Source organism: Ptychodera flava, chromosome 16 (genome assembly GCF_041260155.1).
Source record: "Ptychodera flava strain L36383 chromosome 16, AS_Pfla_20210202, whole genome shotgun sequence".
Taxonomy (NCBI): domain Eukaryota; kingdom Metazoa; phylum Hemichordata; class Enteropneusta; family Ptychoderidae; genus Ptychodera; species Ptychodera flava.
The window spans coordinates 23,753,442-23,779,493 of NC_091943.1; the positions used below are offsets into that span (position 1 = coordinate 23,753,442).

Here is a 26,052-nt window from a genome sequence, read left to right on the forward strand (position 1 = left end):
GGAAAACTTTCCAAATGCTCGTTGTTAAGCTTGTTGAAAGGGAGAAGAAAATCATGCATGTTGATTTAATTTTGTAATTGTTGAAAGCAACAATTGTATAATTTCATTCTAGTTTATGCCCTAGAAACCAGTTATGTTTAGGCAAATGAGGAATGAGTTGTGCAACTCGTGACATTTAGGTGTTTTTGGTGGTGGTCACTCCCCACTGTGAGCAGACAAGGAAACAGAGGTACCTAAACATACTTGTACACACTTAGCAAAAGGGGAAATGTTATCAAATTACATAATATCTAGTCGGGTTCTTTGGAACTGTTAGTGTTACGCTGTATCATGCTTAGTTTGATGCCTGTTGGTTGGTGTACCAGGTACATGTACAATGTACAGTTGAATGTGTCTCTGTAAAGGACAGCAGGTCACCTGGTTGGCAGTAAATATGCAGAAGTCTGATCCTAGGCAACTACATTCAGCCATAGATCCTGGAAAGGGTCTATAATTCAGCTGTGTCATTTTCTGAGCAAACTGTGGATCTAAGGGACATAATGACGTGTATGTGTTTCAGTTTCCCAAGTACACAGATCATTAAAGTTGTTTCTACTTCTAGCTCAACTTCCAAAACACAAACACCATGCATGTACATGATTTGCCCTAGTTACTCTGTAGATTCGGTGGTTCCTCAAGTCAGTGCTTGACTTTTAACATTTGGCTGACATACATTCTCTAACCCGGGAATTTGCAAAATTTCAACACAACTTCCACATTTAGCAACAAGTAGCTAAACAGAAGCCCTAATGTTTATGAAATGCTTGTAGTTTAATATACTGGTAAATAGTACCCTCTCAAAGTGTATTATGAACTGTTTTTCGGATTGCAAATCCTATAAAACTGCTCATTATCAGTGGGCCATATTCATGTACCTCACACCATATGAACAAACTGACAGAATTTTTATTAATTTTACAGGTTAATTCTAAACCTGTAAAGGCATCCAATATTTATAATATATATATGTTATTTCTTTCAGTATTAATTAATTTTATTCACATAAACATGTCATTTAACACAGTGAAAATTGTACTAATGAACAAAATGTATAATGTCTTAATTACTTAATTTGATTAATATAAACACGCAATTTTAGATTTATTATAACACTTTGAAAATTGTACAAATGAACAAAACTATTGCTTTAGGCACTAATTAATTTGATTAATGTATACATGCCATTTTAGATTCATTAACACTATGAAAATTGTACACTTTGTTGACAGCAATATACAACGGCTAGCCTGAATCATGAAAATGAGAGATTTGAGAGAAAATCTACCATTAAAGTGATGACACAAATTCATCAAAGTAATCTTTACGGTTGAGGAAACAATGTAATGGGAAGGATTGCTATAATGGACTGTGCGAGTATCTTGTCTTGACATGTGATCACAGTTTCAGAGTTATGTTAGTGTCAATAAAGAAGTATGAATTGAAATTTGCCAGGTTCACATGACGATGAGAAATCAATATTTGCTTGGCCTATGTTTTTGCATCAATTTGCCCTTTTCAATAGGGCAATGCTAAAATTAACAAAAGGTCATGTGTCTTTTCTAATGATTGCTATTGTTGTTGCTACAGAAGAATTTAAAGAACATCATGAAAAATAGCAGTTCAAGGTAAAATGCAGATAATATGGTTTTATTTTAAAATGGTGCACATATCATGATTTTTACAAACATTCATGTTATTGTAAACATCCCTCATGGATTATAAAAGGATAATGGACAAAAAAATGAGGCTGTTTCAGTGGGCCATGTCATACATGTATGTCCTTCGGGCCTCAAAGAAATTGCATCATACTTTTTAAAAATTAATCATCATTTCTTTTGGGGAAATCTACTGAAGATAAATAAAGACTTTAGAGTGGATGTTTTGCCTTTCCAATACAGACTGTGAGCTGATTCTCTTTTCTGAATCAGGCTTCATTTTGGATGGAATGAAAGTAGGTCACTGATCAACAACTCTAGACCAACTAGAGCCAGTGTACTCAAATGGTATAGTCTCACTTAGGGGTCCTAAACCTAACCATTAACCCTAAACTAGACCCTCCAAGTTAATATCTGACAATCACATCCTATTTGTTCCACAATTATCCATTGTTGTTAATGAGCAGTGTCCAATTCAAATTTCCATGTTGTGACATCAAAAATTGACAGATATCTAGAATGATATTTGAATATTGACCATCTCAAAATGCTGATCTGTCACATGTTTTGATTCAGAATATGTCTGGTCACAATTGTCAGTGTGAATGATGTCAGTAGCTGTCAGAACGTTAATCCCAGTGGAGTATCCTGTCTGTCTAAAAGTCGTATCAGAATCACAGGAAATCTTCCGGAACTCATTGGAACTCAACGTTTATAATTGGCGCGTCATGTACTTGTGTGTAGTATGATCAAGGTCAAATTATTTTTCTATCCGTGACTAAAATTATCATTTGCATGTACATTGTTGAATCACTGGTGGAAGCAGTTCTGCTAAATGCTATACATCATATACCAGTATGTGCTATTAATATCATTTTACGATTTGCAAATAGTCTTAGAGTTTGGGTAAACACAAAACCTTTCACACACCTGTGCATATTAAGTGTATTTGAATTACTTATTTGATTTTGGTAAATAAATAGCCAAAGCTTGAGAAAAATTTTTTGAACTTCAAAAAATTACAATGAACAAACATGTTCATACCCTGTGTATGTTCATACTGCCATACAAAAACTGGAATATGATTGAATTCGTGATACAAAATACATGAAAATGACTTTTCGTGAATGAATATTTATTTGACAAATCATTGCAGTACACCAAAACAATGTGCATGAAGAGAAACTCTGGGGGGGAAAAAAAATATCATTATAAAATTCTCTTTTTGACACTGTTTTGGTTCTTTATAACAAAAACAAATAGGAGATTTACTTGTTATTCAGAAACTAATATGTAGATTTGATGAAAATTAAATATAAATGGATAAAATATAGAAATTGATTAATAAAGGCACACAAATGTTTTCACTCAGATCTAGAAGAAGTTCAAATTGTGAAGGATAATATGCAAAATATGGACAAGCATAGAAAAAGGCTTGTAAATATCAAAGCATGATCCATCAGATATTTGTCATTGTACTGGTATACTGTTAAAAGAACTTATTGATGTTACTATCTTCCAACTTTTTCAGCTTTGGGCCGGTTGAAGAGACGCAAGCTGTGGTTTGTGTTCGATGACAGCACCTGTCAGTTGTATTTCTACAAGACAGATCAGGACATGGATTTCAATCACGCACCGCTGGGTGCCATCAACATCAGGAAAGCGGCACTCTCACTTTATCCGGAACAACAATATCAATTTTGTGTAAGGTAGGTTCATGACAATTAACAAAAAAGAAGTATATATAATAATGTGCTCAGATAAATTTCATCATCTGAAATACATGTACAGTGTAGGTGAGATTTAGACTGGCACCGTGTCAAAGCAGATAGTCATACGTATATACATACCTGTAGCTGTCAACAATGAAAAGTTTAAGCAGCTTTACGAGAGAAGCATAATGAGATATACCTTTCTAGTTTACATGTATGAGTCATAACAACATGGTTCTATGAGATATCTCAGTACTGTGTCAAAGAAAGCGGCACTGCTTTCACAATTTGCCCCAATATTGCTTTATATATCATACCAGTACAACCAACCACACTCAATGACGGGTAATTCCCACGAGATTTTGACATTTTTCACAACATATATGCACAGGCAATAGCAAGTGCCTACATTGAGTGAATCGGTCAAAACCAAGTACCCATTGCTGAGGTGGTTTATTGTGCTGTGATACAATAACAGTATATTGATGATCTGCTGGAACACACTGAAAAAGGGATTTTTCTGTAGAGCTTGTGTATGTTCCAGCTGGGTTTAATAAGTGAAATAGCACTGTTATTTTCATGTCTCAGATCCCTATATTTGTGCTATTAATATACTGATATAATTACGCATATCTAATATGTACATGTATTGCTACCATTATGATTTCAGTGTCTCAGTAGTTACACTGTGGTTCAATGACAAGTTTACTTTCAGGAGAATGACATCCTCAATAAAGCTTTGGTATGGACAAATAATTCACCACAGAAAGCTCATTTCCTGTTCCGCAACCCTTGTTGTGAAGCCATGTATCAGAATTCAATTAAGGTCACAGAAACTCATGTTGCTTGGTCGATAGGATGTAAATAACACGTCTGAAATCTACCCTACTCTTTCTATGACTGTAAAATGCAGGAAGTACATATGTGAAATCAAACTTCTCTCTTTACATATGAAGGAAATCAGTTCTGTCAGGCATACCGTAACTTAACGTATACAGTGTACAATATGCTTTTGTGATCTGCAATCCCACAACTTCCATGGTTGAGTTGTTTAATATTGAGTTGGGGGAGGGGTGTGATGTCAATTTTTCATGTTGTATTAAGTGCCGTCTACCTGTAACATATACCAGTATGCCCATGATGTCATTAATTCACTTATAAAATGTCCAAAATATCTGGCCACATTTGACAAGCGTTTAAAGTGAAAGCATTAAAAATAGTCTCTGTCGGTAAATAAACCTTCTGCCAGTGGACTGCTGTTTTTTATGCGTTCAGCTGTGTTTTGCAATTCTCAAAGAAATTAAAGGTGATCCCGTTTCAAGTTTTGATCTTTTGAAAGGAAAAAATGGAGAAGATTGACAAAATAAGGTTGCTTTCAAATCCATGTCTTTCTTCTTTTTGAAATCAAGATACCATTCATGTAGTAATGAATGAGAACAGAACTATCATTGAAGTGAACATTTTGCTTTGTAGAATCACAGGAGGGACCGTGGTGGAATCAAGGCCATCTCTTACAGGTTCACGCACCGTTCAATAATTGCCTTTCAGATTTGGACATTGGTTATCCAGGAAACTCATTTCCAACAAGAACATCATAAATTTGCCTCTAGCTCCAAATCACTCAATTTAAACAAACATTAGTTTGGATTTAAGTTCCACACTGGTTGATACTGGGCATACAATTACATATTGTAAATAGCTCTGACAATTTCCAATAATATCAAAACTATCAAGATCTTGAATAATTGTCACAAGGCATGCATGGATGAGTTTCGATAAAATTTCACTCTGTTTCACTGTGCTGAAGCTTGCAGTTTGTGAAAGTATAGTCGTTATCTCATTAGTGTGTCTGTTTCTGGTAGATATCACAAAACTACATGTATTGCATCATTTTCCTCATGATCTGTTCCCTATGAAAAGTAGTTCAATCTGTCTACTTTCAGATCTTTGTACATCACCATTGTTTTTAATTGGGTGAATAAACTTATACAAGGTAATGAAATGAAAGGGTTATGGGACTATGACCTTATTCCCATGAAGTTCAATGCAAGGTTACTGTTCATCGATGTGATCCTATCAAATAATACAAAAACGGTAAAAAAACATGAAAATGTCCAAAGACAACCATACATGTACTAATCCTGTTTAGACAATACTAAAGGACTCAAATTGATATGCAACAGTTGGTATGTGAAATAGTCTGTATGACCCAGAACAAGGATTTCTATGATTTCACTGCATTGAAATGAATGCACCATAATATGATGCGTAGCATAAATGTGCAGATATACATGTAGAAATGTAATATCATAGATATACCATGAGTTTTTCAAGCGTTGAAAATACTTCAGCCACTACAAATTTTGTCAAGAAACATCTAAATAAATTTAGTTTCACGTATATTGTACCATACAAATGGCATCCTTCTATGCCCAGAATGAGTTAGGATAACCACCTCAGTATACTGATGTGCTTAGCTCTTTTAGCGCGAAAGTCAATTTTTGTCATCTTTATAAAATAGACCCGTTCAATTTTTTTGAGATTTTGCCAAAATTTTGCTAATAAGCTGTAAAGCTGTATCTTATGAAAACTGACGCCCATTTGGTCCAAAATTATAAAAAAATTTACAGAAAAATTCATAAAAATTGGTAAAATGTTGAACTAAAATTTTGGTGGGAAAAATTACAGCACTCAAGGGATAATTTGAAATAAGAAAGGTCTACTTTTGTAATTTCAATAAAAATTGAACAAATTTTCTTGCGATCTAAAAAAACACAAAGAATTATTAAAATGCAGACTTACTGTATCAGTGTTTCCTGAAGTTGTAAATACATACCCGTGCCAAAATCAGACATTTAGTCAAAATTGTCCAAGTGTACAGGACCTAGATGTGTGAAGAAAGCAGTGTGAACGTGAACAGTAAAAATTTTCACTTTATAATAATTCAAGAGAGAGCAGGTTGAGAATGTTCCTGGTACTAGCAGCTGCATATCATGCATTGAATCCATTGAATCCTGCTGTAATGGAAAAATAGAGGTGTCAGCATTCTGTCTGTGAGATATGCAATTTGTTCATGTACAGTGTAATTACTATCAAGATTAGTAATTAATTTGTGTCAAAAATGTATACTGTAGCTTTCCTAATGGCTTGAGTGAAATCATTCAGTCATTTCCTGGTGCAGCCGAATGTGTCGTGCCATCCACCTCTCTGAGACAATTTTAATAATTTTAATGACATTGCATTGATCCAACATGTCCATGTTCAAGTGCGGACTGTTATACATTTTTCTTTTAAATATTAGAAATAAATGGATTAATGTACTGTACAGCTGTACATGTACATGTTATGACATTATTATCGGAGTTTTTGAATTTGTAGGTTTGACGTCTTGCTGGTCACAAATGTCAGCTGGATAGGTTTCTTTGTATTTAAAAAATAATGTTCTCATAAATGAACTGGTATTTGGTCGAATAATTTCTTCAAATTTTTTCATGTGAACATCATTTTTTAAATACTAAGAAACCTATCCAGCTGACATTTGTGATCAGCAAGACGTCAAACCTACAAATTCAAAACTCAGTAATTAATGTTTTTTATGTACCCGATCTAGCATTTCACAATTTATTTGTGAGAAAATTGTAAGTGAGTTGTAATTCTGTTGCTTTGTGCTTCAGCTCTGAAGATAAAGAGCATATTTTGACAGCTGAAGACCATAGAAGTATGATGCATTGGTTGAACACATTGCAGGTGAGAGCCTCGAGGGGGCGGCCATCTTGTTTTGATGAAAATTATGAAAATATGTACGTACATGTACAACTTGAACTGATGTAAAAAAGTAATTGCAGGTATTTTTGTCCGTCCTGATCAGAATTCAATTTAATGTTTTGATTGATGTTGCTATGGAGATTAAGGAAGAGAAAATATTCCAGTTTCTATTTTCGTCAAAGCATTTTTTCATGTGACCATCTGCTTGGGCATATTTCAACTAGTTATCCAACAGTAGCAAAGCATATCACTTTGAAAGTTGGAGTTCCAGGCGACTGTTCAGTTTCATGGTTGTCGTCCCATCCTTGTCACAACTTTGATAGTTTCTATCAAAACGGTGAAAGTATTTATTCAAACATAACATTGGTAAGTGTTCACATGTATGTAGACAGTGTGCAAACATGTGAAAAATGCATTTTTTACCACCTTGTTGGCTCAGAATTTAATGTTTTCTCCACAATCAATTTTTGATCGCCACCTGTTTTATTGAACATCGAATTTGGACAGCATAGAATTAGGCCCCAGGGCTTGTGCTTTTCATTTTACAAGAAGTCAGTCATGAGAAGGAATAGGAAAATATAGTTTTCATAATTTTATGGACTTTAAACTTTAATTACGTCATGAAATTGCAGTTTCAGAGACTTAACGAAGATCAGGTCATGTTGAACTAAATTATTCAGTAATAGGTATTGATATTTTTAGATAAGCAAACATACTGGTAGTTTTGAAACATGAACTTAAAGTCTCTCTCTTTTTCCAGTATAGGTAACAGACACTACAGTAAAGGCATTCATATCCTAAATTTGCGTGTAATATCAGTCAACAGTGAAATTTAAAAGTTTGTTTTATCAACAGGCAAAAAGAGACTTTTTCGCAGAGAAACACACAGTGCAATACTTTAATGAGGAACAATACCGGAAACATCAAGCCAAAAATAAGGTGAGTTTCTAGTACAAACTGTTTAAAATGGTCCAGTATGGTCAATATAAGGAAGGCTATCTTTGTTTTGGCACAAGAATGTCACTTTTAATTCACGGCGATTTAAGGTGAAACAGTGTGATGGTTTCATTGACAGTCATCGCATGTATGTTCTGTGTTTGGCATTTGATATCAGCAGTTCATGACTATATCTCTTATGTGTCTATGTGTTCATTGGAACAAGTAATAGCACAGTGTGGCCATTAATTTTTGATTGACTTTGATCAATAGGATATGCCAGTGAACAACACAGATAATGAAAACACTATTGGTGTGAAAATCAAGAAAATTGTTTGAAATTTGTTCACAAGTTCTGTTCTCATTTTTTTTTATAAAAAAAAGAAGAAGCATTCTTATGTCAGCAGCATTTGAATGTCCTTTGAAGAGAAGTGTGCTGCTAAAATAGATTATAAAGGTTTCTATAATGTTGTGTAGTATTGTGTCTTGCCTCTTTCAAAGGCGAAACCTTGAACCAACTTTATTGTTTTCAGTGACGAAGTCGGTTCCATTCATGACTAAATACTTAAAGAGGTTACGATGTAGCCTTCTTTCAAAAGGTCACACTGTGCCATCAGTATAATGATGTTTATACACCGTCATGTACATGTATGAATTGAATTCTCAATGAAGATTCTCGTATACCTTTAAGGTAGTATGCGTCTCTAAAGTGAAAGACTTAAACTTTTGCTCAAACTTTCCTCAATGAAATTTTTGATCATAATCTTACCAAGGCAAGAATAAAAATCAGGGGTCATCGTGCAAAATTTGGTACTAGAAAAGACACATTACCTAAGATTTCCCAATTTGTGAAATTCAAAATGGCCGCCATCCCTGTGTTAACTCTATGAGAAAAAATAAAATGTTTGATTTTCGAAAAACTAAGACAGGGAAAACTTTTCTTTTATCAAGAGCTTTAAAATGAGCCCCCACAAGTAGTAGATCAGAAGAAGATTGATAAAATTTGACAGCCCGAATATCTTTCCCCGAGGCATGTTCTACATTGTACCTTAAGCGACTAAATGCACTACCCCTCTTGAAAGGGCCATTTGGTTTTATACATTTATCATCCTAAGTAAAGAATCAAGCGATCACTGTTTATCTGTCTTTTACATTTCAAAATTGAAAAAAAATTGTTATATTTAGTTCCAGAGACCAGCTCTGGAACTGTTAGTTTTTGCTCACTTTCCTTCTTTCTTTCTTTTTCTTTTTCTTTCTTTCTTTCTTTCTTTCTTTCTTTCTTTCTTTCTCTATTTCCGGTATTACTATCATAGAACATGCTATACACAAATTTTACCTTAATTACCCAGAATGCATTGCGACACGCTTATGACGTCATCGCTCAGCTCGGACGGGTTTTACGGGCATTTCTTGTGTGTTTATTTATTTATTTTTTATTTTGCATTGCTCAACTATCATATTGCGTTCAGCTATTAATAATTCTAGCTTTCTTACGCTTTGTTTTTTGTTGCTTTATGATTTTATTTTTCTCTAAATACTCGCCATACGTGGCTATACTGTTTCGCCCGAATGCTAATGACATAACAATGGCGGCGGTACGATCGCTTCGCTCGCATAGAGAGAGAAAATTAGGCTTTCCGTTAGTTTACAAGCGCGGCTGGGCACATCGTGTACCTAGGCGAGGTGGGTGTGCTCGAAAACGAAGTTCAATGCAAAATTTGGATTCAAAATCGGCTGTTTTGGCGGAGAAACTGCCCGCCGTATTTCTGAGGAGCCACCAGCGTTTTTTCCTATATCAGTCTGCGAGGCCGTTTACAGTAACGCCGGTAACACAGCCCTGCCATGCAGAGCTAGGCATTCATACTCGTCAACTGTCTGTCACCGCACCGGCATGCGTTGGCTGCACGTAAAAGCAACTCAACTTTCCAAGATCAAACGGTCAGTATCTTGTGAAAACAGCGACATAGCAATAAAAATTGTTTTATTCTGTGCTTTTAATCAAATGAAAATGCATGTGGCCTCGGTTTTCAATTTCAACGGCCTAGGTCCGATGTTTCCTCTCGTCTGATCATCGTCGTAAACCACGCGCCTCTTTACGGCAACAACTCAGCGCTACCCGTCAAGCGATTGATTTTTGCGTAGGTCAGCGGAGCTAAAATTATTGCTCTGGCTCGCGAGAATGTCGTCTGATATACATTTCCGTGCGTTGTCGCCCCCGTATGTATCTGTTGCGTTTTTACCGTACATGTAGGCATTTGTAATCTGTGTACTGTAATTCCCCGGACTGCCTTGCTTTTAGTTGTATTCTGTTGTTTACTGCTATCAGCCCTTAACTATAGGTACGTGCTTGAATATTAAAATCCAAAGCACTCTTTCATTCTGCACCTATCTTTGTCACACATTCTCTTGTTTCTTCCGCTGCTCTGGTCTCTGGAACTTCGCTTTTGCTTGCAAATGCTTTCTAGTTTCTCTTGGATTGGAATTTTTAGTTTTTGCTATTTTTAGATGCATCTTGGGCAGTGGCAGGTGTCCAACAACAAGCAGCTTGAAATAGCAAAATGAGGATGAATTAATACTGGTTGTCAGCTCTCCAAGGCAAACTGACATACCTCTGACTTAAGACATATTAATATCTCTTTGATTGGAATTTGTTTACGCATTACAGTACATACAAAACCGCTAACAGTACATACAAATTGACATAATTACGTCACATTCATGGGTCTGATCGTTGTTCAGAGAATAACTTCAGTTGATGAGCAGCTTATCACATAATGTTTGGTGTGTTTCAGTTTTTATTGAGTCACTTTCGAAAGTTTGAAGTTATAGGAAAACAGAAATGTGCTTGAAATTAATTGTCTTCCATATTTGTAAGTCTATGGCCTGTGTATGATTGATTGTGATAATAGTTTCATATAAGATAACACGAATTTATAATTCAAATGTTTTGTAATTGTATCAATAGTTATTTCAATGAAGGAAACTAAAACCCTGCATGTCATGAGAACATACACACGCGAGTACCTACATTTGAACAACTTAGCTTGGTCTGTATCAATCAATCTTTCATCCCATTTCTGTGTGTAAAGATCAACTTTTGTTGAAAAAAACCCCACAGACAATAAGTTTTCATGGTGAAGAGATTAAATCTTGTGTGGATAGAGAGATTTGCAAAGTTTGCCTCCACCAGCCACCATTGCAAGGTGCAAATGCCCTAAATCATCTGTAAATAGTGTATTTTATTTGCCCATTTGATCTTGGTTTACTGGTTTATTGACAATTGGCTGTTCAGCATCAAATTTCTCAATCTTTTTCGAAAGGCAGAGTGAAGCTTCAGTTCAGAGACGAGTCACCATGGCATGTTATTCAGAACATATACATAGAGAGTTTGATGGTATGCTGGACCGGCAGAATTTGAAATCAAGCAGATTATAATTTCAGCAGTACATGTATTACCTGGATGTAATATGCCTCTCTGTTATTCTGATATTATATTACCATACACTTTGTATGGCTCAGGAGTTTACATCACATGTATTTTATAAGCATGTCATAAATATGAATATAAGAAATCAAGCAATGCCTGAACTGAGACTAAAAGTTGTGAAATGAATGGTAGGGGATACATTATACGGGCGGGTTTGAAGTGAAAATAGCTGTATACGGATTTGGCTGTGATTGAAGGCAGCACATTGCTAATGCTATGAATGACCGTAATAGTACTTCACGCTGGCTTCAACAAAAAATCCACCATGTGAAAATCATATGATCTTTTATCATTGACTCAAAACTTAAAGCAAGACTCTGTATGTACCTACAATATCAACTGTACTGTACAGTACTGTATAAAAATAGAATTTTGAATAGGAATTTGACAGCGCTGGCTTATCAAAGTGATAGTGAATTATACATCAATACATGCTGCTCCTCGACATATTTCTGTTGCATGAATAGAACAGCGCATTTGGTACTCACGATCTGAGACGAATTGCACAGCAGAAAAGTGAAATATATTCAAACATTGTACCGGTACATGTATACAACAGACACAAATGTCTCATTATCGCCACAGTCAACTTGTACCCAAATGTCAAAAGGGGCAAGATTTAAGAGATGGGGAATTGAAATGTGTGTGGGAGGAGCTGTGAAATATGTGCAGGGCTGTCTGTGTTTCTTGAGACGCATGTAACCTAGTTTCACTTCCATCCGCAGTTGTCATGACGGCATCATCATTTTGACCTCTGACCATGAGTACCTTTAATTGGGATGGCACTGTGGCTCAAAATACCATAATGTCCTCTGTTATACTAAACAAAGGGGTGTGATGCTTAAGTTCCGGAGTTCAGTGCCTAACAATTACCTCTATTTTCCTCAAAAAGAAATATATCTTTTATACATCGTATGTAGTGTGTATTTGCAACATGTGTCCTTGAAAAGGGGAAATTCATTGTGAAAGTGTCTATCACTCTAGGTTTCTGCCAACAAAAGATTTGAATAATGTGTGTACATGTACTGAATATCAGTTGATAATAAGTCAAGTTGATAATAAGAAAAGGACTGGAAAAGGCTAAGAGCTGTTTAAAATTTTAAGTGTTACAGCACAGACTAGTTTCCTTGCCTGTGGTTGCAGCAAGTGTGATTCTACATGTAGCTCTAGGTGTCAGATTAGACTAAAAAAAATTTTTATTCAAAAAGTGTTCGGGGTTAATTGCCTGCTTGCCAGTTTAGTCAAATTTTCATGTTTATGTCCACTGTCATTCACAAGGAATAACTCTTTATATGTACCAGTACAGAAGGCAGACATAAACAATGATTTAGACTGCATATCTGAATTTCCATTTCCGTGATTTGTGATTGTCCAGACACATGAAGTCTACTTAACACAAAACGGGGTTATCTGACATTTATACAGCAAAAGGTCGGGGCAATGATTGAGGAATTTACCCAGTATTTCAAATGTCAAACTGTTGCAGGATACTGTGAAGAAATCTTACACAGATCAGTTCATCCAAAGTTGTGAAAAATGGCAGTTGTGTTTCCATTGCACAACAGTGATGAGTCACAAAGTGTACTTGCCAACGGCAGTAAATCTAGTCTATAGATCAGAAATTTTCATCCAAGTTTCCGAGTTCAAAACTGTCAGAAGATAAGAATCAAACACTAAAGGTTAAATACCACTGTATTGTTATATTTGATGTGCTATAAATATTCTAAGTCTATTGTTTCTGGAATCTGTAAGCAATATTTTTTCATACAGAGTTCCAGATAGTGTATTATTTTTGGAGCAAAGCAAATTGTGATTGTCAGACATTAAAACTATTAAGGATTTTGTTATTTGGATAAACACATGACAGTGTATTCGCTTTGTCATGAGTGTATAGAGTGAAATACTGTATATTATTCAAGTGCCTATCTTTGCATGTACAAATAAACTGTGTGTGTGAACCACTTCCTTATCACCATAGAAATTTCAAGTCCAATATGGTATGCGTGTGTTTGAATTTTTGTGTTTGCACAATAATTTAATTTTAACAAGACCTACATGTAAACGTACTGAACACAAAAATTGATTAATTTGCAAGATTGTTGTTTAAAAAAATTAATGTTCCTATCGGTAACGGTGTCAAAATGACCTGATTGTTGAGAAATCTTTTTTGTGTTCAGAGTTTTTAAAACAGGTACCCGTATGTTATTTTTTTGGTTTCATAGTCTGGTCAAGTAACTGAAGGAGTCGAAGTCGCAGCTGAAGCTAAATCTGATGACGATGAGTTGGAAGACAACACTGACTCAGGAAGTATAGGTGAGTAAAGCTAGCTGAGTTTGCAAATCACAGAGTTTGCAAGCTTCAAAATGTCTTCCAACAGTCAGAAAAATGTAAAAATAGATATGAGCATTGCTTCAAAAAAATGAAAATACAATGGATTTTACCTTGTGTTCATCACCTTGGATGTTGAATTTAGAAAATAACAAAACTAGGTTAAGCCTTAAACTTTTGTTAAACTTTAAACTTTTGTTAAACTTTGTCAGAAACATGAATCAGTGTTTTAGACAATGTACTGTAGAACAGATGAGGAAGATCACAGGTCAATGTCAAAGGTCACCTTTTGTCAAATGTCTGTATGTCAAGAGCTATTATACTTCATGACAGCTAAAGGTAAACATTTACCCATCATAAGTAATTTGGTTTTTATCAGAGTAAGTACTCATCATGTGTTGTCTGTGTTATTTGTTCATAATGTTGAAAATTACTCTGGTATGTTTTGTAAACATTGTATATCCTTTTCATTGTTTTTGTTCACATATCAACAAAACCATATGCATTGAAAATTTATGCTTGTGGGAAATTTGAAAAAACATTATTTTACACAGAATGTGAATGTGACACAGCAAATTGTAAAACAGTTGTGCCTCGCCTCTATCACTGTAGTTTATGTCACTTGATATTTTGTCTATGTCTTGCTGTCTAGCATGTGTTTCATTTACACAAGGAAGGAATGTGTCTGGGGACAGATATTTGGACTCCCACATTTTTCCAACACTTTTGTAGTCTGCTGCTTGTATTGACTGTTTATGAACCATGTGAAGTAACTGAATTATTTCTTGTCTTGAATTTGTTATAAAAAATTGACTTTTGAAAAGTGAATTATTCAAGGACAGTTTGAGCGTAAGTTGAAGTTTCGAGTTTAGGCACATACTACCTCAAAGGGGATTTCTTTTCAGATTTTTGTGACAAAATTTGTTTCACTGTCCCTGAGAATATAGAGTATAAGCTGTATAAGGTTAGACAGAGAGTTGTACAGGTGCACTGATGTATGCATGCTAACTCTCTGGCATTGAAGGTTACCTCTTTGACAGTATTACCGACAATTGTTCTGTCCAACATTGTTTATTACTATGTTGAGTCCAAACTTGTTTGACCCTTTGAGCACCAAAGTCAATATTTGTTGCCTTTATAAAATGTACCTCAGTCAATTTTTTTCAGATTTTTGCCAAAGTTTTGATGAAAAAAGATTACAGAAAATTCATAAAAATTGGTAAAATGTTGCACTAAAATTTTGGTGGGCAAAATTACTGCTTTCCAAGGTTAAAGGGAAATGTTTGTGAAAAAGTTGAAATATTTATGTCTCTTACAAAGTATGATATTTCTAATGTCTGCTTTGCCATATTATTGTTTACTACAGGGAAGAGAAGACAGGCATTAAATCATATCCATCAGGACCAAGACGGTCAGTCATTGGACTCATTTACAGGAATAAGGTAAACAGACACATTGTCACAGGTCAAGAATAAGGTAAACAAACATATTGTCACAGAGCCGGAATACATGTAGCTGTACAATATTCAGTGTTTACTTGAATGTGTGCAGATGTTGCTCTGAAAAAGATGGGTTTAGGTTTATATAAGCCTTGAAGTCTGATGAACAGTATACAGTATGAAGCATTATACGTTTGCAGCTTTGCCAATGTTAAGGATAAGAAAGAACTACATCAAAAACGCAAGAGAGTTTTTCCACTGAGATTGTTATGCTGTAAATAGCACTGGTGACACACCTGGAGAGTGGTTCAGTGTGGTATTACATGAAAAAATTTTACATATGTAAGTGCAAATCTATAAAATCATGTGCAACTACCCCAAGTGCATTACAAATACTGGTAGCATAACAAAATGCATGTGATCGATATTTACACTGCGCATCACATTGGAAACTTAGGCGCGCCTTTTTTCACCAAATGGAGATATCTACGTGTACAAAACAAAATCATATATTCATTATTCAGTGATTTTTGGATAATCTGGTGCATTCTCAGTCTGTGTTGGCTTTGAATAAGCATTTTAACGGCAGGTTGTTACAATGGTACAAGGCTTCTGAGAGTGCCTACTGTGTGGAGTGTGTCCTTGCATTACTCTGCATGTAAACCACATGACAGTCATGTGTACCTGTAACCTTTCTGTGTCTTAATAAGCTCCTTTATTCCCTGGTAACTTTCTCTCCAGCAGGAAACCACAGTGCTCTTGTGCTCCTTTTGTTCAACCCCTGTTGATATGACGCATTGAAAATTCAATCCGAGAGTCTACATACAAAGAATCAAAGCACACAGAATTGTAATTCTCTATTTTTGTTCCACAGCATGTGAATTGTAATACTTCCTGCAGGTACAGGCTAATCATATAATTTCTTTGTTTGACAAGTAGATATTCAACCCCTGGCACACCAGAAGTATACTGGGCCTTCTCTTTCTTATTGTGGTATTCTGCTCATCTTAGGGAGCCCTTTTGTCATGGAAAGGACTGGGAGCTGTAACTTTTGATGTTTTTTTTTCATTATTGTTGTTTTGTACATGTCAATGTAGACTTGCTCCAAGTCTGTGGGTACATATGTATCAAAACATATAATGAATTGAAGGACTAAACCTCAGTAGACCGTCACGCTAAGTGGTAGGCTGTTGTGTAGATTGTGTGGTGAATGCCTTGTGCTTGGCCAGCCAGTAACTCAGCTGCCGAGAAAAACCAGGCGACTTGGGGCCAGTCTAATGTCAGTGGCAAATTCTTGTACTACTCCGCAAAGCATGCTGAAATACCATCATGTACGGTAGCTTCTCAACACAGCATCTATACATGTAAAATACACTGTTATTGCTTACATTTGAATTCTTGTCCGAACCAGAATTCACCAGTCAATAATAACAATGCAGTCTACACATATACAGGCTGAGTTTGCAAGCTGAATATTGTGTATCTCAACATGCTTTGAGGAGTTGAACAAGAAAGTGTGGTTGACATTAAGAACAAAAAATAGTGAGAAATCATCAAAAGTTACAGCTACTGGCCCTTTAACAGAAAAATACCCCCTAGGATAGTGTTCAATCACACCATGACTCAGCATTTCACCAGTATTCTACAGTCTTTCATAGCGTGTTCTTATGACTTCTTTGTCTTTATCCATGCAGTGTCACCTCAGAAAGCACAGAGAACGGTGATAGCCCGTCATCATCATATTTAAGTGCTCCAGAAACAGAGGGGCTAGAGGAAAGTGGAATTTGCGATGGTTATGTGGCCCTCTCAGGGAAGTTGTCAGTGAACGACGAGAACATCGCCCTCAGGACACAATTGCGTAAAATACGGGAAGAACTTGAGTGAGTGACAACAAGTTGTGATTTTTCGTTGAAAAAAGTGCGAAAGTTCTGAGTTCATGTTTAAATAAACATGATTTTCTATCACCAACAAGTCATTCTATGCATTCTTGCTCTCATACGTACCACAAAACAAAACTGACTGGCCTCGCATTTGTTTGTCTTTTTTCCAGCCATTCTATGCATACAGTATGTGATGTTTTCCTCAACTAGGTCTTACACTGGATAAAATGTTTTCTATTTTTTTCCAGTACTACAAAGAAAGAGCTGAAACGGCATCAGAGGAGAGACCTTGCATACAGAGAACTATTGGAGGCAAGGGAGAAAGCTATTGTGGACTTATCAGAACAAGTAGATTTGCTGGAAACTATGCAGTCCACAAAAAGGTACATTGCCAGGGTTCAGTTTGACAATTTTCCATTTGGCTGTGCATTCTAAGGGAAGTTTAAACATACTTTTCTAATCGCAAAAGCTATGTGTTTGTTGTTCAGTTTTTTAACAAGAAAAAGGCAAACTACAGAAAAGTGTGACATCAGCTCCTTTTATGCAGATCATCATGCCTGATATAGCGCCCTCTACGGTGATAAAAGCAAATTTTTTTGTGCTATGGTAGGTTGGTTGAACTCCATTTCGAAGAGAAAAGAAAGATGTGGATACTAATACAGTAGCTTTTACAATCAGAAATAAATTTGTTAATTGTTCTAGTGCATATAGATAGTTTTCAAACTGAATTATGGTTTTTTTGTCTCAAGTCCAAGCATATGGTAGAAGTTGCAAATCTGAGTTTCCACATACACACACAAGGACTGATTTCAAATCCTGGTTACATCTATCCTTGCTAATCAAAACAATGGCTGATATATAGAGCAAATCTGGATAATACAATTTGATTTTCTTTTTCAGGGGATCTGATCCCAACAATCATACTCAGAAAATGAAGGACAAGTGTAGAGAACTTCAAGACCATGCAGTCTTCCTCAACAATGAAATCCAAAAGCTATCCAAACACAAACAGCGAGATGACAAGAAAATTACTGAGAGAGACAAGTAAGTCACACAAGCTAGGGTACTGACCAGTCACTTTATAGCTGTAGCATGATACTTTGAAGTGATGCTGTGATACCACAGAGACAGCGGTCAATTTCTGCAGCTTCTTTAGTTGAAATCAGAAGCTTTGAACTTGCTATGGGATACCAGTTGCTCAAAAGATGTTATTGACTGAGATCCCCACAAGGCTATAACCCTCATCCTGCCAAGTTCATACATCACCATCAGGTCAAGTTGGTTAAAACAAATGAGGCACGTTGACTCATATGCTGTGTTTTGACAAAGACTTGAACATTTGATGAGCCCTGAAAACATTGATACTGTAAATGCATTAATAAATCCCACTGTACATAAAAAACCATGCTGAGTACTACAGAGTGAAAATATGCAGAAGTTTTTGCTCAGTGCTGCATTATACTGATTCAACCTATGGGGAAGTGATAGGCCTGACACGCTATGTGTTAAAAATATCAATTTGCCAAAAAAATAGTTTGTCATATCTGTATTCTTCTGTACATGTACAAATGTATATGCTTAAGAACAGATCAATTCCTTAAAATTCTTTAATAAAATTTTACATGTAGCCTCTCGTAAATGACAGTTTAGACATAAGCAATGAAACAGTCTTTTAAGTACCATGTGAACTCTTTATTATTTGTGACCAAAAAAGCAACAACTTATTGTTGAGCAAATGTACAGTTTAACAAATATTTAAATATAGACAAGTAAATATGAAATAAAATAAGATACCAAAGAGTATTGATATTTCATTTGTAATGTGTTTGTTTCACCACCTTTGCTCAATTTCAGGAAAATTCTGGAATATGAATCTGAGATCCAGAAACTGAAGAGAGACTATGTATTTCTACTGCAGAGTTGTATCTCAGTGTCCACTGGTGAAGGACCTCATGAATTACAGCTGTGCTTATTTGGTGGAGATGCTGTAAGTTCTCGATCAATTTCTACTTTCAAGATATATATTGGAATATTTACAATTATTTGGAGATGAAGTTTGTTTTGATCTCAAGTAAATAAACTAATTGTTGATGAATGAGCAGACTTGCTGCAAATGTTGTTAACTTACTAATTGCTACTGTTCTAGGGAGTCAAAAAGAAGCATGGCACATGTCACCACATGGTGCAATGCGTTTTCAAATGCAGATGAACTCCCTAGCTCAGTTTGTACCAGTGACAAACATTCAATATTTACAAAATCACAATTTCCGTGGCCATTGAATAACAAACTTTTCTGAAAGTTTATCGCTTTGTGTATCAATTTCACATCATCTGTGTGTAATTGCATGGTTAAATAGTGGCCTTTGGGATAAAAGTAACATCATTTAAAAAATACGCCATGGCACCAAAAAAAATATGCCATGGCTATTCACACACATACACATACAGGCTGGTACACAGTCATGAACAGTAAGCAATATTAAAATGCTGAAGAATGCTGTATGTTTCACTCATTGGAATAACCATCACAAGGTTAACGGATACGACCTAATGACTTTTCACCTTTCATGGAAAGATATGTTACAGTAGTTTCATTAAAGTCTCACTGTATTTTAATTGTAGCACTTGACCAGGATATCAGAATTACTGGATGAGTGCAGGCTGACAGATCCAAAACTTCCGGATGCAAGGTATGCAGTCTTTGTCTGCCCTTTCTATACTGAGATTGACAGTAGTGCTGGTTGCCATGATAACTGTCTTACTTACATACCAACACATCTTTCCACTTCAAATTAAAAGCAAACAAGTGATTCTATGCTGAATGGAAAGCTACGGTCTGACTGGGAAGCAAATCATGTACATAGTAAAAATGAATATCTCTGCTGCTGCCACTCATAATTAATATCATGTTGTTCTCAGGTATTGCAATTTATATTGAGACTAACACAATAGATCCTCTCCCCACCCCCATTTTTCCAAAAGTTAAAGGATATTTTTCCAAAAATTATAGGATAAGAAAGGAATCCCTTCAGATCACAGTAGTCTATTAAGTTTCTGCAGTCTCTGGTCTCATGATACGTTCACTTACATGTATCACATCACTTACAATATGTTAACTTCCAAAAACTAGTGAAGTGATAATTCATTCCGTACCATCTATCTTGAATTCTGCAGGACAGTACTTACCACAGGACATGTTGATCAGCATGGCTTTCAACACCAGCCTGGCAACCAAGGCATTACCCTGCACTACCTCTGTCAACTGTTACATCAACACTACACTTCACAGATGAAGGTAAGAACAATTCTGAGGCAGTGATGTCACAGTTTTTGTACAGTAGGGCTGCTTTGTAGGTCCTGCCTCAAGACACTATGCTGTGAGTTTACAGGCTAGAAATCACACACAGAAGATGCCATGTGAACCTGAAAATCTGTTGATTCTGTAAATGAACTCGTCTCATATCCACTGAATTATTTTAGCTTCAATCCTGAAACTTTCTCAGTAATTTACACAGAGAATACTATACAGTAGTTAGAAATATCCATATCAACATACCCTTTCACCCCCCATTTTCTTATATAGAGGTCCAACTTTACCGTTGAAAACTATGGGATTGGGCCAACCATGGTATTGAAAGGGTTAAACTCTACAGAAATGGATAGCATCCTGCTCCTCATCATGAAGTGAGCTAGAAGGGCAGACAATAGTCATACATGTACCAACTTAAAAACAAAATATTACATATCCTAGATACATGCAAATGACAACATGTCTGTCCATCTTGTGAAATTTGCCCCTCAGTTTGATGTAATTGCCACTATAAGGCTGACATTTCTGGTTTTCTTCTCATCATTTGGTTTCAATCACAATGTTTTCACTTAATTCAACTTGCATCATTTCTGTCTGTTGCCTCTCCGCTAGGCGACTGGATGCCACATGTTTTGCTTTCGAATCCTAGCGGTATTTATCAGGCATTGAGTACCAGAAGATTGAGTGTTTGTACCCTATTTGTCTTTGTACAGGTCCCTTGTCACCTATGAAAACAATAGAATAGGGTTAAATCATCATGGTTAAATCATGTTGGTGACAGGGGTTCAGGGAGAAATCAAAATTTGGATTTACTAGTATTTGCTTTGTCTGTTTTACTGTCGTCTATGTGAAACTTGTATAACTATTCTGTGAGTAAATTTTGTTAGTAACTAAATTTTTTTTCTCAGGAACAAGAAAATCACCAGAGTCGGTGGAATAAGTTCCTGACCGAACACACAAACGATTTACACAATACAGTGAGTAAACTGCCAGAAACTTATAAATTGTGGAATTTAGAATGTCGTGTTTGTTGTCTTACTTGTACATGTACATGTACCTTTGATTGAAAAATACTAGATCTGATGTTCAATTTAGAAAGAAATTTGAACAAAAAATGATTCCATGGTTCTTTTCCAATTTCCATCAAGCAAGTTTTGATTTTAAGGACCATTCAGATGTACTTCTTTTCTCAGAGAAATTGTGCCCTGCGATAATGCTTTGATATTCTCTCATTCCTCGGAACAGCCCCAGGTTCAGAATTTGGTACGGAATGGCATTCCGAGTCAACACCGGCTAAAAGTGTGGACACAACTGGCAATGAACCATGTACAAGACATCAGAGCTGTCAAGGTTTGTGATTATACCCATTTCAGCTGACCTTTGACCTACCCATAATACTTTCACATCTGAAATTTTTACTGGCCTGACACTTGATTCATAAAGAATTCTTGTTCTACTCTCTACTCCTCAGAGTATGTTGATATACAAAGTGGTGAGCTTGTCAACTCAGCCAGCATATGCATAGATTGCATGTTTATTGTTTACAGGTGAATTGAAATTCAAATGTCAATGATAACAAATATACTTACACATTTGGAAACTTAGCTGACGAGCTGAAAATTGGGTGTTTCAATGTGCTTTGGGGATTAGAATAAGAAGTTGGTGTTGAAATACAATAGTGAAAAACATCATCAAAAGTTATAGCTACTGGTCCTAATAAGGAAATCTATTTTGTAATTTTGAGAAAAAGTAGAAGAGTAAACAATACAGCCATTGTAGCACTTGATCATCTTTCTCTCATCATTGTCATCTATCATAAATCATTATGCAAAACCTGTCCTCTTCCCTAGATCTTCCCTACATCTTTCACCATTTATTGCTATTCTGTGTTTTAAATATGCACATGGTATTTTGTATTTATTGGTTGCTAAATTGTGTTGGTCAGACCCATCACATTATACAAATTTTAACAGTTGCATGAACCCAGAGTTATATGTGACCAGTATTTCTAGGATTTATAAAACAGTGTTTTGATTTGAAATGCTAATCGCTTTCTGTGTTTTTGTTTTTCATCTCAGGGTGAAGGGTATTACAAATCTTTAGTTTCTCAGATACCAGAGAGTATCATCACAAACTCCTACCAGAGACAGATAGAGCTGGATCTATTGAGAACAATGCCACAGAATATTCATTTCAAAGACACTGGCTCAGATAAGGTGTGTCTTTATACTGGTTAAAAATGCTATCTGTCTCTGTTAAGGTTGAATGCGCCTCAGGGACAGATATTTGGCCTATCAAATTTCTACAAGTTTTTTCTGATCTACCACTTATGGGGGCTAATTTTAAAGCTCTTGGAGAAAGACAAAATTTCACTGTCTTAGTTTATCGAAAATCAAAAATTTGCTTTTTTCCCCATACATGTAGAGTTACCACAGATATGGTGGCAAATTTGAATTTCAAATATCGCAAAATGTTGGGTAATTTGTTTCCTTACTTCCAAACTTTTACGCAGTGACCTCGATTAAGATTGTTGATTTGGAAAGAGAATGGTTGAAATTCTGATGAGGAAAGTTTGAGCAAAAGTTTAAGTCTTTCATTTTCGAGGCACATACTACCTTAACTGCCTTCTTCAAAATAACACTGAGGAATTTTGTAATTTATCCAGTCGCGAGTTTGAGCATGTTTGAGTTTTGTATAAATCATTTTAAATATAGTCTCAATCGTTTTACCTTACCATAAAATACAAGTGCTACTTTCAGGTTGAAAGAAAGTCATTGCATGCAAGAACACAAGCCTGAATTGTCTATTTTTGGCAACATTCACACATATTTTGATTTTTTTCATGGAATATTCTGTCACTGAATCAGAATTCTGTATATAGCTTGTTAGCTCTCTTCTTTGTCTCCATTCCATATGTGCCAGTGAAGAATATATCACACAAGCGTCAGCCATTTTTCTGAAAGTTTATCATGAAGTAAGTTAATTTGATTAAAAAATACATAAAAGAGCGTTTACATTTATACATGTTGGTTGTGTCTTCCTCTTTGATGCGCAGATCTCTGAGCTAGATGAAGTTCTGAAGGCGTTTTGTATCCACAACCCAGAGATTGGTTACTGTCAGGGGTTGAACTTCATTGTGGCCACGTGTTTATTGTACATGGATGCTGAGATGGCATTTTGGTAAGATTGACAGTACATTGTACAATCAACCAGTCACCTTAACCAGTTGAATGGGCATAGAACCTGTATTCCTCTATACATCTGTTCCATATTTGGGTACTCTGCGTACCGACAAGGGATGTCACATTTGTTTGTGTTGAAGACATGTACCAGTTTGTTGCAAGAGGTCAAATCAAGACTGTACCAGTAAACACACAGTTTGGCTGAAGTAATGAAATTCTTTGATTTGGGGGTCCCCACATGCATAGGTTGTAAGAGATTTTCATGGAAAAACACAGTGCACAGTGTTCTCCATAGCTTGGAAAAACAGAAGGACAGCCAATTTACATAACAGTATTTAATTTACATATTCTTTTGTTGTGAAAATGGATTCTTTTGTATTGTTATTAACATATGAATATAATGCTAAAAACACAAAGGAGCTGCCTACCCCTCAAAATTCCTTTGTGTTGAACACTGGTGCAGTTGAATTGGATTCTACCTTGTATTTTTATTGCCAACATCTTTATTAAAAAATTGTGTAAAATGTACTCAAAAAGCCTGAATACTTGTAGAATTTCACATTGTAGTGTAAATTGTGCAGGTGAAATAGAAGTTTCTGCTTTGATTCCTGAGTGGGTTCTCATATTATATGAAAACAATCCAGTCAATGTAAAACCTGTGTGTTTGAAATTTTCTGTGTGTTTTTGAACATCTTACCCACCTATTTTCAAAATTTGGAGTGGACTCAAAACAAAGAATTTAATTACTCTAGCCTTACCAATAAATAACACTTTTACCTTCAGACTTTGTTGCAATCCCATTGTTTTCAACAGGATAAGTTGACCCCTACATGTACCCCAGTACCTGGGTGTCAGGTGTGAAGGCACTAAACATATAAATTTGCATATGATGGTCATAGATACACACTGTTAAGTTATGTAATGTATATATATTTTTTGCTGATCAAATTTTTTTCCCTCCAGGTGCCTGGTTACCATTGTGGAAAAATTCTTTCCAGACAACTACTTTGATCGTATGTTGATTGGCGCCCAGGCAGATCAGTGTGTTCTCAAGGAGCTGTTGGAGCAGAAACTGCCTCATCTTCATCAACACATCACCAGTGTGGAAATTGATCTCTCAACAATCACATTGAATTGGTTCATGTCAATCTTCTTTGATAGTGTACCATTTCAGGTGAGTCTGGTGGTGAGAGAGAAAAGTTACATAGCCAGTAGCTGCACTTGATAATTTTTTCTCAAAGTTCGTTTTTATTGTAATTTACCGTTTCTTGTTCGACTCTCCAAAGCATGGGGAAACACTGACTATTTATCTTGTCGGTACAATGTCTGTACTGCATCTATTATTTACATTTGAAGTCCAGACCAGTATTCACTTTTCAATAATAACAGTGCAGTCAACACCTGTACAGGCTGCATTGACAAGCTGAATACTGTTTATCTCAACATACACACATACATAATTTTATTCAGATACTGTAGGCTGCCAGCCTTCAAGTATTCCATAATTGGTCATATATTCTAATAAACTTTGGAGAGTAGAACAAGAAGTTGTATTAAGCATTGAAAACAAAAATACTGAAAAAAAAATTATTGAAAAGTTACAGCTCTGACCTTTTAATAATGCTAGTAGAGATGACTCTGAACATAATGATCAATGACAGGATTTGTTGGACATGAACTTAGGCTCTGATGATACAATCTTTAAGAGAGAACTTGGGGGATGAGACCTTTTGCAGCAGTCATTGATGTAGTATTGCTGAATTTAACCCTTTCACTATCATGAACACCCAAAATTTCAAGCACTCTGTGAATTTCATTACACCTGTACCTTGAGTGCTGAAAAATTTCAGTGAAGTCATATACGGGTGTATATTCATATCCTTGATATATGGGATAACATTTGCAATGGTAGTCAAGGAGTTTTGGTATCAGTGGTATGACTTTGACCTTGATGAGAGCTTTGTAAGTTGACAAAACAATCTATGCCTTCCTGGCAATCACAATTGTGTTTGCAGTGAGAAACTACTTTTACATTTAGCTTTGACATTTATTGACAGGAAGACAGCTTCAGATTTTGTGCAACTCATGAACAGTAAGTTTATCAGGGAAAATCTTAAGATTGATACTTACATGTACATGTATTATTCAGTGAGATTTAAAGTAATGATGCGGACAGCCAACACTCTGCTCAGCTATCGTTTCCAACTATATTTGTCTGATTTTTATGACCCCCCCCATTCTTGATGACCCTTAGCTACATGTACAGTAGCTGCAGATGTGGGAATCATAGATTTACTGTGGAAGCATCATATGCAAACA

The 26,052-nt window shown here is 35.7% G+C and overlaps 1 protein-coding gene across 2 annotated transcripts in view; it reads left to right on the plus strand.

Moving 5' to 3' along the window:
• LOC139114371 (TBC1 domain family member 2B-like) overlaps positions 1-26,052 on the plus strand; it is a 47,235-nt gene that overhangs the window by 1,796 nt on the left and 19,387 nt on the right. For both annotated transcript variants that reach the window (XM_070676055.1, XM_070676056.1), the window contains 16 exons: positions 3,226-3,403; positions 7,081-7,153; positions 8,027-8,110; positions 13,817-13,907; positions 15,289-15,364; positions 17,056-17,241; positions 17,490-17,624; positions 18,142-18,285; positions 19,096-19,228; positions 19,864-19,931; positions 20,416-20,536; positions 21,460-21,528; positions 21,797-21,901; positions 22,630-22,767; positions 23,607-23,731; positions 24,697-24,907. In XM_070676055.1, the coding sequence (XP_070532156.1) occupies positions 3,226-3,403; positions 7,081-7,153; positions 8,027-8,110; positions 13,817-13,907; positions 15,289-15,364; positions 17,056-17,241; positions 17,490-17,624; positions 18,142-18,285; positions 19,096-19,228; positions 19,864-19,931; positions 20,416-20,536; positions 21,460-21,528; positions 21,797-21,901; positions 22,630-22,767; positions 23,607-23,731; positions 24,697-24,907 (1,937 nt within the window). The remainder of the gene's footprint in view (positions 1-3,225; positions 3,404-7,080; positions 7,154-8,026; positions 8,111-13,816; positions 13,908-15,288; positions 15,365-17,055; positions 17,242-17,489; positions 17,625-18,141; positions 18,286-19,095; positions 19,229-19,863; positions 19,932-20,415; positions 20,537-21,459; positions 21,529-21,796; positions 21,902-22,629; positions 22,768-23,606; positions 23,732-24,696; positions 24,908-26,052) is intronic.